The 14,101-nt window shown below is 43.9% G+C and overlaps 2 protein-coding genes across 3 annotated transcripts; one reads left to right on the plus strand and one right to left on the minus strand.

Moving 5' to 3' along the window:
- Window positions 1-892: 892 nt before the first annotated feature.
- On the plus strand, window positions 893-5,039 carry LOC100846502 (UDP-glucuronate:xylan alpha-glucuronosyltransferase 1). Of its 2 annotated transcripts, none has more exons than XM_003568357.4 (4): window positions 893-940; window positions 2,434-2,631; window positions 2,740-3,377; window positions 3,730-5,039. In XM_003568357.4, the coding sequence occupies exons 1-4, from the start codon at window positions 909-911 to the stop codon at window positions 4,746-4,748; spliced, it is 1,887 nt and encodes a 628-aa protein (XP_003568405.1). In that variant the 5' UTR covers window positions 893-908; the 3' UTR covers window positions 4,749-5,039. The 2 variants fall into 2 exon arrangements, with proteins under 2 accessions (XP_003568405.1, XP_024315628.1); XM_024459860.1 differs by lacking the exon at window positions 893-940 and adding an exon at window positions 1,036-2,292.
- A 1,048-nt stretch (window positions 5,040-6,087) lies between these two features.
- LOC100846810 (protein trichome berefringence-like 7) lies at window positions 6,088-11,138 on the minus strand. The gene is made up of 4 exons (XM_003568358.4): window positions 10,064-11,138; window positions 8,971-9,129; window positions 7,492-7,769; window positions 6,088-6,484 (listed from the first exon to the last, which is right to left on the minus strand). Exons 1-4 carry the CDS (start codon window positions 10,885-10,887, stop codon window positions 6,462-6,464), a joined length of 1,284 nt encoding a protein of 427 aa, XP_003568406.1. The 5' UTR covers window positions 10,888-11,138; the 3' UTR covers window positions 6,088-6,461.
- Between the last annotated feature and the right edge of the window lie 2,963 nt (window positions 11,139-14,101).

Here is a 14,101-nt window from a genome sequence, read left to right on the forward strand (position 1 = left end):
GCCCCTCGCTGCCCGCGTGGGCGTCGTCCCTGTGTCGCCAATTCCAATCTCATTGCATATATAAAGGAGCTTTTCCTCCTCCTCCTCCTCCTCTTGAGCTCTCATACATTACTCGAGTTCTTTTTGCGTGCGTGCGTGCGTGCGTAGAGAGTGAAGAGGAGGAGAGCAGGGGAGGCGCACCCTTTTCTTGCCGTCCTCCTTCCCTTGGCCAATCCAGGGCTCGCCGGCGTTGCGGGTAACTGCCCTTGTGCCCTTCGCCATCCATGGCGGTTCCCTTGCGTGGTGTACTCTGTGGCTCTTTATTCATTTGGTTCCTAGGCGTTCTTGGTTCTCGATTGTTCTTTGGTGGCCCCGGCATTTGCTTGATTCGTCGTCCTTTGGGGCTCCATGTTCTGCTTTATTTATTTTTTGGTTAGTGGCGAACTGGCGATTTCGTTTTCCTGCTGATCAGCGGCAGTTTGTTTGTTCCCTCCGAAAGAAAATAGCCCGGCAGATCGATTTGTTTATTAGTTTTGCCTGATTTCCTAGGCTGGGTGGTGTCAGAGTCATGGTTGCATCGGGTCTCCAACTCCGACTCTCTGCTTTTCTGAGTTTCTCTTCTTCTCTCTTTTCTTTCCTCCCCTGTCCTTTCGGTCCTCTCCCCCTCTTGTCCATGGTGTGTGTTGATCAATGCTTCTCCCTTTATTTTCTCTCTGCCTCCGTTTTGTTGTGCTTGTTTCTGCCGGTGGCCTGCGCGTTTTACATGACATTGCCCCTGTGCGCCCCCTTTGTTGTGATTGCAGATGAGAAGCGGCGAAACGGCGGCGGCAGCTATCGCGTGATTCTCTCTTCGTTCTTAACAGAGGAAAGAGAAGAGAAGGAGAAGAAGAACCGGCGGGGGGGGGGGGGGGGGGGGGGGGTTCAATTCAATGGAGCAGCGCTACCGTCCATCTGGAGTCGCGTAAGATTCCCTCAATCCCTTCCCTGTTTAACCGAAAGTTCTTTCCTTTCTGTTCGTTGCCGCTTGGGTAGTTTGCTCGCGCGAAACGCATGCTGCGGCATTAGATCAGCCGACCCGGCTGTTCCGACCACCCAACGGCGCCCTCGTGTGGAAGGAGGAAGACGACGACGGCCATGACGTGGTGCTCTACTTTCTCCTCCCCGCCCCTTTACTGCCGCTGGTGTAGTAGTGGTTGGCAGTTGTCGCGTCCCGCAATCTCGCATTTTGTGGGGGTGACTGTAGAATTTCCGTGCGCTTCAATCCGGCGGCTACCCAATACCAGTGTGAAGTTCTCTACAACCCTTGGGGAGGAGACTCCTCGTGGAATTAATTGGTCGCATTAGCTTCTAGTAGTACTAGATTGCGAGTTGTTTGTCTTGCGCATGCCGTAAGGAGATGTATCCTTTTTGGCAACTAGGACGGCTTCTTGTGGCATTAGTGTCGAATTGCCACGCTTTACGTGTAGGGGATGGCTTGCCTTGGCTTGTGCTGCCTAATGGTGATTTCACCATCTTTGGATTATCTCCTGTCTTGCAACGGCATGGTAGTGCTTTAAGCATAATAGGAAGTCACTCTGAACTTTAAACTCTCTTTTTTTTTCTCACTGGGTATATTACTAGAAGTCAATTTAATGGATGATGTAGATCCCAAGTTGACAGTACCAAAACAGGTAACCATGCTTTCAATTTGAATCGATCAAAAAGATTTGTCAGTTAGGTGCAAAGTCACCTTTGTGAATTAGCAATAATATACAGTGATGATTTCAGTTCCTGAAAGATGTGGCTGAAGAATGAAGGAATACAAGTCCACACACACTCACACAAAAGGAAAAAAAACATCTCAGTGCTTGGTCCTTTAGTTTCTTTGGATTTTTTTATTGGCAAACATCATTTAGTGTGACTCACTTTCACGTCCAACCATCGGATATACTGCATTTTCTCCCTTTTAAAAAGCACACTTTGGACACTTCAATGGAACATCACTATGCATTTTTGCTTATAAATAAAGTGTGAAAGGCTATCAGCACACCTCTTATTTTGATTTATGCAAGCTCAAACGATGGAAGTAGCACTACCTGACTGCATATAAAAATATTACCTAGTCTATCTTGTTGAACTAATTATTATTATTATTAAGGAAAAGTAGGAACCTGAGTTGCTTTTTACTATTGTAACTATTGTATAGTCGGGGTTGTTTCTAGAGAGACCTTTATGAGCGATTTGGATTGCTGATGCTTCCATTTGTGCTTCGTTAAAGCATATGTGCTTCCCTATGAGAGCTCTCCAGTCGTATCGTACAACTATTATGCTTAGGTCTATTCTATCTTAGTTCAAGGAAGTAGTTTTTTCCTTGTATTTCTTTCTGTATAAGACAAGCATAGATCTTTGATGTCTGAATTCTCCTGAGAAAGGAGCCTACTGTTTTGCATAACCGTGTATTATTACTTTCTGCAGTGACGACACAACCAAGAGAAGGACCACCAAAAGCAAAAGTTTCAAAGATGTTGAAAATTTTGAAGTTCTTGTTCTCGAGAAGAACTGTGGTTGCAAGTTTAAATCTCTGCGCTACTTGCTTATAGCTATTGTCTCTGCGACATTTGTTACCCTCCTAACTCCGACGTTATACGAGCACCAACTACAGTCCAGCTCTTTGTGAGTACAAAATTTTCAAGCAATTATCAGTGAACCATTTATGACGTGCTAAAAGATGACAAATGCATATGAGGACTATTATCTTATCCAAGTTTGTTTGATTTGCAGGTATGTGGATGTTGACTGGATATGGGACAAAACAAGTACCGATCCACGATATGTATCATCTGTTAATGTTCAGTGGATGGATGTATATAAAGCAATAGAAGATCTTAACGGTGGTGACCAAAAGCTCAAAGTCGGACTCTTGAATTTTAACAGCACTGAGTATGGCTCTTGGTCACAATTACTCCCAGAAAGCCATGTTTCCATTATAAGACTTGAGCATGCCAAGGACAGCATTACTTGGCCAGTACTATATCCTGAGTGGATCGATGAGGAGGAAGAAACTGAGATACCATCTTGTCCATCACTTCCGGAGCCTAATGTTCGGAAAGGTGTATGGTTTGATGTTATTGCTGTGAAACTTCCCTGTACAAGGGTGGGGGGTTGGTCAAGAGATGTTGCAAGGCTCCATTTGCAGCTCTCAGCGGCAAAATTGGCTGTGATCTCTTCAAGAGGCAACAGGAATGTCCATGTGCTTTTTGTGACGGACTGCTTCCCGATTCCTAATCTCTTCCCATGCAAGAACCTTGTGAAGCATGAAGGCAATGCTTGGTTGTATAGACCTGATTTGAAGGCACTAAAGGAAAAGCTCAAGCTCCCTGTCGGATCCTGTGAGCTAGCTGTGCCACTTAAAGCAAAAGGTTTGTTGCTTTTTAGTTATGCTTGGCTTGTCTTTCCCATCTCAATGCATCCATTCTTTTCTAAATTAGATTAATATATGCATATCAAGACACCTAACATGCTTCCCCTTCATTAAAAATGCTACTCCGTTCACTAAAAGTGCTGCTAGGTACATGTATTTTCTGCAAAATCAGCAACTAATGTTGTAAACGAGTAGTTTCGCACATGGATTAGTGTTTTTTTTGCCGGTTAAGGTCTCGCCTCTAGTAATATATATGTAATGGGCCTAGAGTTTTTTTCTTCAAAAAAAGTCACCTCATTTTCTGAATAATATTAGAATCCAGTAGGTAACATCCGTTCTTATTGGTGCAGCAAGACTTTACTCGGTAGATCGAAGAAGAGAAGCATATGCCACGATATTGCATTCAGCGAGTGAGTATGTGTGTGGTGCTATCACGGCAGCTCAGAGCATTAGGCAAGCAGGATCAACTAGGGACTTGGTTATCCTTGTTGATGACTCCATAAGTGATCACCACCGGAAAGGCTTGGAAGCTGCAGGCTGGAAGGTAAGAATAATCCAAAGAATCAGGAACCCAAAAGCTGAGCGTGATGCCTACAATGAGTGGAATTACAGTAAGTTCAGGTTATGGCAGCTGACTGACTACGACAAGATAATATTCATAGATGCTGACCTCCTCATCCTGAGGAATGTAGACTTCCTGTTTGCAATGCCAGAGATCACTGCAACTGGCAACAATGCAACCCTCTTCAACTCTGGTGTCATGGTCATCGAGCCTTCAAACTGCACATTCCAGCTACTGATGGAACACATCAATGAGATAACATCGTACAACGGTGGTGACCAAGGGTACCTGAATGAGATATTCACATGGTGGCACCGCATTCCAAGGCACATGAACTTCCTGAAGCACTTTTGGGAGGGCGACAGTGAGGCGGCGAAGGCAAAGAAGACCCAGCTGTTTGGTGCTGACCCACCGAATCTCTATGTGCTTCACTTCTTAGGCCTGAAACCATGGCTGTGCTTCAGGGACTACGATTGCAACTGGAACAGCCTCGTGATGCGTGATTTTGCAAGTGATGTCGCGCACAACCGGTGGTGGAAGGTGCACGACAAGATGCCTCGGAAGCTTCAGTCCTACTGCCTTCTAAGATCAAGGCAGAAGGCTGGACTGGAATGGGACCGGAGGCGGGCCGAGAAGGCAAACTTTGAAGATGGACATTGGCAGCGGAAAATCACTGATCCAAGGCTCAAGATCTGCATTGATAAGTTCTGCTTCTGGGAGAGCATGTTGTGGCACTGGGGCGAGACAAACCAGACGAAGAGCCTCCCCGTGCCAGTGACACCTGCGGTGAGCTTGTCGAGCTCATGATCTGTGTAGATAAACCATTATATTATGACAGAAAACTTTCTGTATAGCACCATACATGCATAGCAGCAGCTTGTATAGGTAGCTATGCTTAGGCCCTTTCCCATACAAACACAAACCCTCTGTTGCTGTCCTTGTTGCAGCTCTTGTCTTGCTGCGGGTTGATGGCTAACAATTCTTTTGGGTTGGTTTAGCTAATAAGTTTTCAGCACATGTAAATTGTCCTATATTGAGAACTCGAAATGTTCTTTTGCGAGAAGAAAAGACAGAGGGAACGGTACATCTTGTGTACAAGAGATTGTGCTGGTCACTAGAGGTAGAAGCTTCGACCAAATCATATCCCTCGGCCCTCGTTGAGCGCGGTCTGCCGGAATACATGTGTGACATCCATGTAGACTCAATATGCACATAACTTGGAGTTCTTTGCTCAGCATAATCCTGTGATGCCGTTTGACAGTGCTTCGCTACTGGGCATGGGCGCATGGCAGATGAGAGGTGGAGCTAAATTTCACGTAACCACCTAAACTCCCAACAAGATTGCATCCCCACTTCTAACAAGGTTAACACCAATTTCCAACAAAATTGCAGCACCAACTTTCAACAAAATTTAACACCTGTTTCTACTAACTGTACATCCCTTCTAACAAACTGAAACACCACTTTCAGATGGCAACTTTCATACGTCATTTAATGATCTATCAACTGAAGAACTGCGGCTTTCTACTGAAATTTGATAGTATCTGAAAAAATAGAACACTGCATCATTCCAAAACTTAATATTTTTTTTCCATCTAAATTTAAGATCAGAACCACCAACTTGGCCTCCACTTGCACCACCACCAGTTGGACGAAGAGTGCCAACCGACCGAGGAGAAGGGCCATAGCTAAACTGGTAGTAGTAAGGGCCTTGTTGGAGGGTCCAGGTTTTTTTGGTTGGAGCATTTGTTGTAAAATTTCAAAAGAATTTTACTCAAAATACAAACAGAATGTTTGTATTTCAAATTTTGACTTGGTGGGGGGTGGGGGGGGGGGGTCCTTGGAGGCTCTTCTTTTTGCTGAGGAATAAATGAGGTAGTGGTGGAGACGGTTAGCTTGCCCGAGCACAATGAGCCAGGGTCCAAGGACGTGTATGTTGTGAAATAGACTTCCTATCAACTGATTACTATTCCTACCAAATTTAAGTCAGAAAGCGAAGCTACAACCAAAACTGTTTGCAATTTTAACTTTGTACTCCCCCCGTCCCATAATTCTTGTCGTGATTTTAGTTCAAATTTGTACTGAAACCACGACAAGAATTATGGGACGAAGGTAGTACTTCTCAAACAGTAAAGAACAATGCATATATGTAGGCAGTATAGTATACCAATGGGAACGTCTTTATCACGCAGCAACGTTTACTTTTTACATCGTGTGAAGTGAATTGTCACTACATACAAGATTTTGACAACGTATAAAATGAATTGTAAGAAGCATACAGGCTTACAAAATGCGATGCTCTCTTTCCATCGACAACCTGAAGAAGAATGATACAAAATCTACACCTCAGAACGAATGCATCACCTTGTATAAGAGAGAAAAGAATGCAAAGGCCCAGTTAACCACCTATGAGATTCAGCTATTTCGGTGGCATCTATTGCTCTTCTACCTGATAGAACAGAAGATGGAAATGTACTCAAGGTGCAAAAGGAACAAGAAAAATGAGTATATGGTCAACAGTCACCCCGCAGTCTTTCGCCAACCTGTGAAATTCAAACACGAGAAATGTAAACCATCAACAAAACAATTATAACACATCCAACTGCAAAACTGGAGCATTTTTTATTACTTCTGCAACATCAGATTGAAGCATTCCAAACACACTGTTATTAAGATTGTAGGGTAGTAACTCAGTTGCATCGGAACAATTTAATTATCCAGCTGTAAATGCTTGGAGCAACATTTAATTTGATGAAGGATACAATCAATAAGAACTACTTGGTCTGGATGAATTCCTGCACTAGGTTTAAGCTAGTAACATGCATATGTTACTAGTTTCTGTTACTACTTCAATAATGGGTAGTAACATATTTTTGGTAACATAGAAGACTCATTTATTAGCTTTATAGACTCATTGTATCTTGGGAAGTGTGATGTGATGGTAACATATCTAGTTACCCCAACCCTCTCTTCCTCATTAATAACATGACACATCACCAAAAATGCTTAGTTGGCACTTTAGTTACCACCTTTGTTACTCCCACTATGACTAGTCTAAGACTTCCCAAGATACAATGAGTCTATAAAGCTAATAAATGAGGCTTCTATGTTACCACAAATATGTTACTACCCACTATTGAAGTAGTAACATAGACTAGTAACATATGCATGTTACTATCTTATGTTACTCCCCACTATGACCAGCCTAATGGGGTCAACTATAACATGGTACTTCACGCGCGCGCAAAAATAAAAATAAAAATGATTTGCTACACCATCCAGTTTTTTTTACCAAGTGTAAATTCACTGTTCATGTTGCATGTGTAGAGTTACCAAATGTTATGCATTTGAAGACTTGTTTATTTAATATTCATGTACATACATCAGACGGAAAAGGGGATACATTATTGGACGGAGAAGGGGATACATTAAACACTATTTCAGGGAGAGAGCAATATGTGATACAGAATCAACAGGTGGATTGATATACTTTAGTTTTCTCCTAGTAACAGAGAAACGAAGATGCACATTAGCATAAACAAGAACTCACCATTTGTCGAAAGGTACGAAAATACTAGTTCATTCCAAGCATCAGGAACTCCAGGGAGACACCAGTGGCTGCAATCAAGTATGGTGGGAGGATAACTCCAAGCGCCAACATGAGCATCAGTTCTGAACGCTCCCATCAAAGTAACATTGAGAACAGTAACAGGAGCATTCATGCTCGACACAACATCAGCAAGTATATCGCCAAGTTCACTCTTATCGTTTCCTTTGGCCTCAGATGAAGGCTTTTCTGTCACTTCGCATATCGTTTGGTTTAAGTCACTGTAACGTGAAACAAGTTTTTGTTAGTTCTTACAGAAAAGATACAGCAGAGCAAGGAAAAAACTGTAAGAATAAAAGAAAGGAAGTTAACATTTTGCAACAAACATTCAACTACTCCGAATGAAGTGCTATGAACAGAGAAAGCTTTTAGTGGACCCAATGCAGTAGAGTCAAATTTTGATCCGAGAATATTAAGAAGGCTCAGCGGTTTACTGGAGTAAACATATTAGACGACACATGATCCTCAGTGAACTGTGCAGACAAGTTAATGTCTCCTCCTTGCTCCAAAATAAAACATACTATTATTATGACAAGTTTTTCAATTTGATATAATGAAAAGAAGATTTCAATCAGAATGTCGATGAAATCACGTTACTATATATGCTTTGGTGGAGGTAGATGAACCGTGTATGTTACATATTCATGTCTCCTCCTTGCTCCAAAATAAAACATACTATCATTATAATAACAAGCTTTTCAATTTGATATAGTGAAATGTATGAAGCAGATTTCAATCAGAATGTTGGTGAAATCAAGTTACTGTATATATGCTTTGATGGAGCTAGATGAACCGTGTATGTATCCTCATTGTATAGCAGAGTGCGAATTTGACAATGGACATTCCAAATATGAAATACTCCCTCCGTTCCATATTAATTGGCGCGACTTTTGTGCAAGTTACACTAAATCCGCGGCAATTAATATGGAACGGAGGGAGTACATGTTATGATGTTTTGGTTAATATAAATGGACAGGGATCTCAACCAAAATATTGCAAAATGGTAACATAACTATTGTCTATCTCCCTACTATTCAAGTATAGGCATAGCACCTAACAGGATTCAAATTTACATGGGTGTCTGATTTAGATATTGTGGAACCTAGTGGTGCTTGGATGCAGATAAAGATTGTTTCCATATAAAATTTACATGCCACAGAAAGATATTTTTGTTCGCTGCAACATGTCAGCAATCATAAATGATCTGTATTCTTAGTCTCCAGTACTTACAAAGTTAGCATTCTTCACACATTTGCTTATGGTTAAACTCCAAAACGCTTTTCACACATCTGCTTATGGTTAAACCGCACACATAGTACAGTACATCTATCTATCTATCAGTTCAAATTGTACTGACAATGCAGTGAAGTACAGTAAGCTGTACGGAAGAGAAGAGCTTTCTGCGGATGTTATAAAACGCACCTCCAATGAGACGGTTCATATGTGCGAAAGAACACATGTGTTCGATTTAAATCAACTCTTTTTTCCACCCAGGAAGCCCAAGTCTGTAGTGCCATCCTGAAAGCAGCATCAATGGTTGTACCTAGTTTAAGAGCACGGCCCGCCTGAAAATAGCAACCCCTATTGGGAAGAACAAGTCAGATCATGCTAGGATTATTTTTTTAAGTTGGATTTAACTCATATATGTAAATAATTATGGATACATAACATATAAAAGAAAAAGGATGCGCCAATGGTCAACAAGTTCATGCTAGAACAACGAAATAGTAACTTAGGTCATTTGTTATGAGTTGATGCTAGAACCCAACATTCTCACATGGTAGTTAACACACATCGAATTTGAAAAAGAAAATCATGTTGAATGGAAGCCACATAACATCCAGCAAATAACCATCTGCAAAGTCATCACCTATCCACATGGACTAGCAACGCTATCGTGAAAGCTCCTGCTCACACCCATGCATGTGATGAATAGGAAGATTGGTAGGACAACGAGACAACCACAAGCTTAGTGTGAACATGAACAACAAATTGACCCGAGAAACTGACTTAGGCTCTAGCTTGTGGTTGTCGTTTTGTGCTTGCTGTACTTAATTGAAGTTGCTGTCAAAAATAAGTTTAAAAATATTCCATTAATCTGCTACGCAAATCAAATTAAATGTAGATACATTCTGATATCTAATGTTTGTCATCTCACATTTCATCTCATATGATCTGTGATGCATACATACGTGTTTGCAATTTGACCAAGAAAAGAACAGGAAGCCAAGCACCCAGTTATCTAAAACTAACTCCACCAGATATGCAAATCTACACTCTACAGCAAAACTAAATGGAGCCTTAGAAGCTTACAAATACTTTAAATAGTTGATACCATCAAAATGGAGAATGTGCTACTATTCCCATACAATTTTTGGTGCCCAATTCTACTAATTCAATCAAAAACAAAATACACACATAAAATGCATCCAATGAGATATGAGAAAGCAAAAGATAATTACAGTAATGAAAACAAGAAAACTTTCGTATAGCATAACAAAGCAAGAAACCTTACGTATTAAACAATTTGGTGGGAGTCCACCAATGCCCAGTGTTGAAAATTAGAACATCAGCATTCACCCATTTCCGACTAATATTATCCATCTTGTCCAGCCTCAAAGTCGATTTGACCCTCTTTGGTGCGTGCCTAGGAGCAGGGCGCTGCTGGACAAGGAACACAGACCGGAAGAACTCCACGGTCAGGTCGAACGATGCAAACCTCACCCCAAGAAACCGTATGGTCTTGCTGATCTCGTTCCCGTTCACCTCGTAGACTGTCTTGGGATCATCCACCCCGGTCATGAGCATACAGATGAAGGATTCCCACTGAGTGCGGCTCATGGAATCCCCCACGAACACGACCCGCTTCCCCCGCAGCTGCTCCAGCGCGGCGCGCGCGGTGAACCTGGGCACGTCGCAGTGCCGCGGCTTCCACCGCCATTTCAGGTAGCCGGTGTCCTCCCTCCCGTTGGCCAGGCAGTTGAACCCCTTCTCCGCGAACGGGCACTCGGAGCTGTTGTAGAGCGGGTAGCTCGCGTCGGGGACCCAGCCGCCGTCGAACACGTCGCAGGCCTCGAGGTCCTCCCCGACGAACCCGGCGACCGCCTGCCCCCGTCCCAGGTACCGGAACACGTAGAGGTAGAGCGCGCAGGAGAGCGCGAGCGCCACGGAGGCCAGGAACAGCGCGAGGGCGACTCGCTCCAGCGACGGGCCCGAGGGCGCCCACCACCTGCGCTGCGCCGCCGCCGCCGCGGAGACCCGCGGGCTCCCGGGCACGGCGCCGCCGCCCCTCTGCGCGACGCGTCCCGAGCCGCTCCGGCTGGCGCTCGCGCTCACCATCTCCCAACCGCCGCCAGATCTCCCATCCTGCGGCACCCTCGGTCCGCCAAATCGGCCCCCAAAACGCCCGCGGTCGCGACCTCGCTGGAGCAGAATCGCGCGGAGACTACGCCGCCGTCAGTATCCCCGGGGAAAGAGCTCTCTCCACGTGGTAACGGCGCTGTGTTTCGGAGTTGACTCGCGAGCTGTATAAGCTCACGGCGGGAGGGAGGGAGGGGAACAGGCGCCGGGCGCGGCGAGGGGGGGGGAGGCGGTTGCTGGCTCTTGGGGCAGGTGGGGGTCGTGTGATCCGTGGACGAGTGCGAGCTGGCTGCTCTGACTGACGTGCGGGGTTTGGATATGTGCTGGCCCACATGGCTGGGAGAGAAATGGAGATGGGGGGCGAAATGTTTTGGTTGAGTTGTGCGGAATACGGGGGCGCAAAGGCTCTTCTGGACTTTGCCCGATCTGCTGGTCCTTGCGGGACGAACACTCGATTTGCCAGGTTACCTACCTGATGAAAACATAGCTAATTAGGGCATCCTCAATAAGTCGGTAGTAGTACAGCTGATACTAAGACAGCCTCATGCTAAACAACTGCTCCGATAGTGAGTATTTTGGCTTGGTACTAAGATCTAAAATACTCCTAAATTCTTGACTCAAATTTGTCCAAATATGAATGTATCTGTTTTAAAAAAAATCTAGATACATAATATTTCGTTAACAATTTAGGATCAGGAATTATTGTTTAAAATGTTGCATGTGTGACTTATCTGTGAGGATCTACACTGAACTCTAACTCCGAAGCCTTAATGTGTCTATTGTATTAACAAGTAGTAATCTAATAATTAGCAAAATTATAAAGCACACAATGATTAATTGATACATCACTATTAGAACCTACGGCCATGGAAGATCATCCATCCATCAATCGAACATCGGACATACTTTCTTTGCAAAAGAACTGAATCATGAGTTCAGCAGAAAAGTACATTCAGTTTGCAAAATATATCCTCTTTTCATATTAGAAAGTTCAAGATCATGAACAGCAAAAGAATCTTCTTTTATTAATGTTGCATTGCCACGATGAAACTGAACATCCAGGTATGACCATGCTTGTGCTATCAAATAATGTTGGCTAATCAGAATATAAGTTAAGAAGGACTCGATTGTTGCAAAACAAGTACTACTCCAGTAAAAGATCGACTGGAGACACACCTCCGTTGAACTCAACAAACAAATTCCAAAAAATTCCACAAAGCTGATTTACGAGCCTCTTCGTAAAGAAATCGTTGCCAGGAGCTAGTAGCCCACCAACAATCAGCAGAGGTGGAGGGAACCATGCCGCAGGTGGCCTGCGGACGAGGATGCGGCGCCGGTGAACCACGGCGGCGGCGACGGCAGGGTGACCCCAATGAGCTGCGGAGGAGGATGCAGCGGTGCCGTTGATCTGTGGCGAAGGAGACGGCGCGGCAGCGCCCTGAACTGCGGCGAGATCGAAGGCAGATGGGAGGAGGGCGGGGCAGCAGCGGGACGGAGGGGAATGTTTGGCTACGGAGGGGGAACCTGCACAGATCGATCCGTGATTTCGGTGGGTCCCGCCGAAGTAACGAGGAGGTTGTTCCAATAGCAGTTTGGATCGGTACGAATGCCTAGGTATCAACGCTGGTGCCGTTTCTCGCAGAGGAAACCGTTTCATCTCTTTTGCTCAGATTTTTCTGCCATGTCACTCATATGCTGAGGTGTCACAACACTGGTACCTGCTGAGTTGGACTGTTCGAGATGCTCTTATTCGTTGCTTCTTTTTTCAGCGATAAAGATTTGATGGAGAGAGAGAAAGGCATAAAAAACAGCACGAGGACGGACAGACAGGATTCTCCATGTCAGTAACAGACATCTGAGACTTGCGTTTAGCTAACTTTGGTTGCACTTCATAAAATGATGGCTGCCTTTCTTCCACATTTGTTTAAAGAAACCTGTTATTACGGTACTATGGCCTTCTTCTGGCTTAATTTCACTCCTCCAGTTTCTTCTATAAGCCGAACACTAAATTTATTTAGGTTCACAATGCTCGGAAGGATGTCACTGTTTGACAGAAATAATTGAGGAGCAAAAGAGAAAAATCATTTACATGCATTCCCTATGCTGCCTTATACTCCATCCGTCCCATATTAAGTATCTAGACATTTTTTAGACAAAGATTATCTATATTTGGACAAATTTGAGTCACTTAATATGGGACGGAGAGAGTATTTATATGAAAAGAGAATCAAGTTTGCAAATTATAATAAACATGCATGGATCATCCAACGTAGTGGAAGGAGGACACTGCGTGACATTCTTTGATACGGTTATTCGGTTGCTTGTAACAACGAGTCCATAACTTATCACATCTATTGAATATTGCTTCCAATTGTGTCTTGATTCTTTCTCACGGAGCCGCGGTAAACTCGACTTATTCGGCTCGAATCTTCAATATCTAAATAGAAGCACCTCACTATCTATTTCTCTCAACATTCAAGCATGTCACATCACTAGGCCCACAATACACATTGTCGTGTAAGCAATGACACATGATCAAGTCATGCATATCTTCTTCTTTTTCAAGCCATGCATATACTCGTTTACATTTTTTTTCATACCACATCATCGATTCATACATGTATTATTTACATTTTTGCATTATATATCAACTCAAACCATGCCACTTATCAATTCTGTTGTAGTAAAATAAAACCCTTATATGGGCCGGGCTGTAAATCCTACGTGGCGACGACCAAGTCAACATATCGCAAGCACAAGTCAAGACGTCTACGTGACGCGGTCAATCCTACGTGGCAGAGGAAGACTAGTCAACGAGTCAAGCCTCTCATGCCATGGTCAAAGGGGTCAAATGAGCTAGAGTGGGGGGCAAAAAAAGTGAGAGGAGAGGGCCCTTGGTCCATGGTGGACCATGGATCAAGCCCTACTTTTTCACATGGTGCACTCAAAAGTTATGAACCAAAAGAGCTACTTTTACCCTTTTGTCCCCACTTTTCTCTCTCCCTCAAGGGTAGCCGTGGACTTTTGTCATGGATCCCTAGGCTATAAATACCCCTCATGGGGGCATGTATCATTCACTCTCACTTGAATAAACTCAAGGGGAGAGGGCTAAAGCCTCTTGCAAAGAGCTCTAGTTTTGAGATCTGGGAAGACGCGTTCGGCCTGGACTCGAAGGAGAAGGGGTTGGGTTAGA

The sequence above is a fragment of the Brachypodium distachyon genome, chromosome 2 (assembly GCF_000005505.3).
Source record: "Brachypodium distachyon strain Bd21 chromosome 2, Brachypodium_distachyon_v3.0, whole genome shotgun sequence".
In the NCBI taxonomy this organism is placed as follows: Eukaryota; Viridiplantae; Streptophyta; class Magnoliopsida; order Poales; family Poaceae; genus Brachypodium; species Brachypodium distachyon.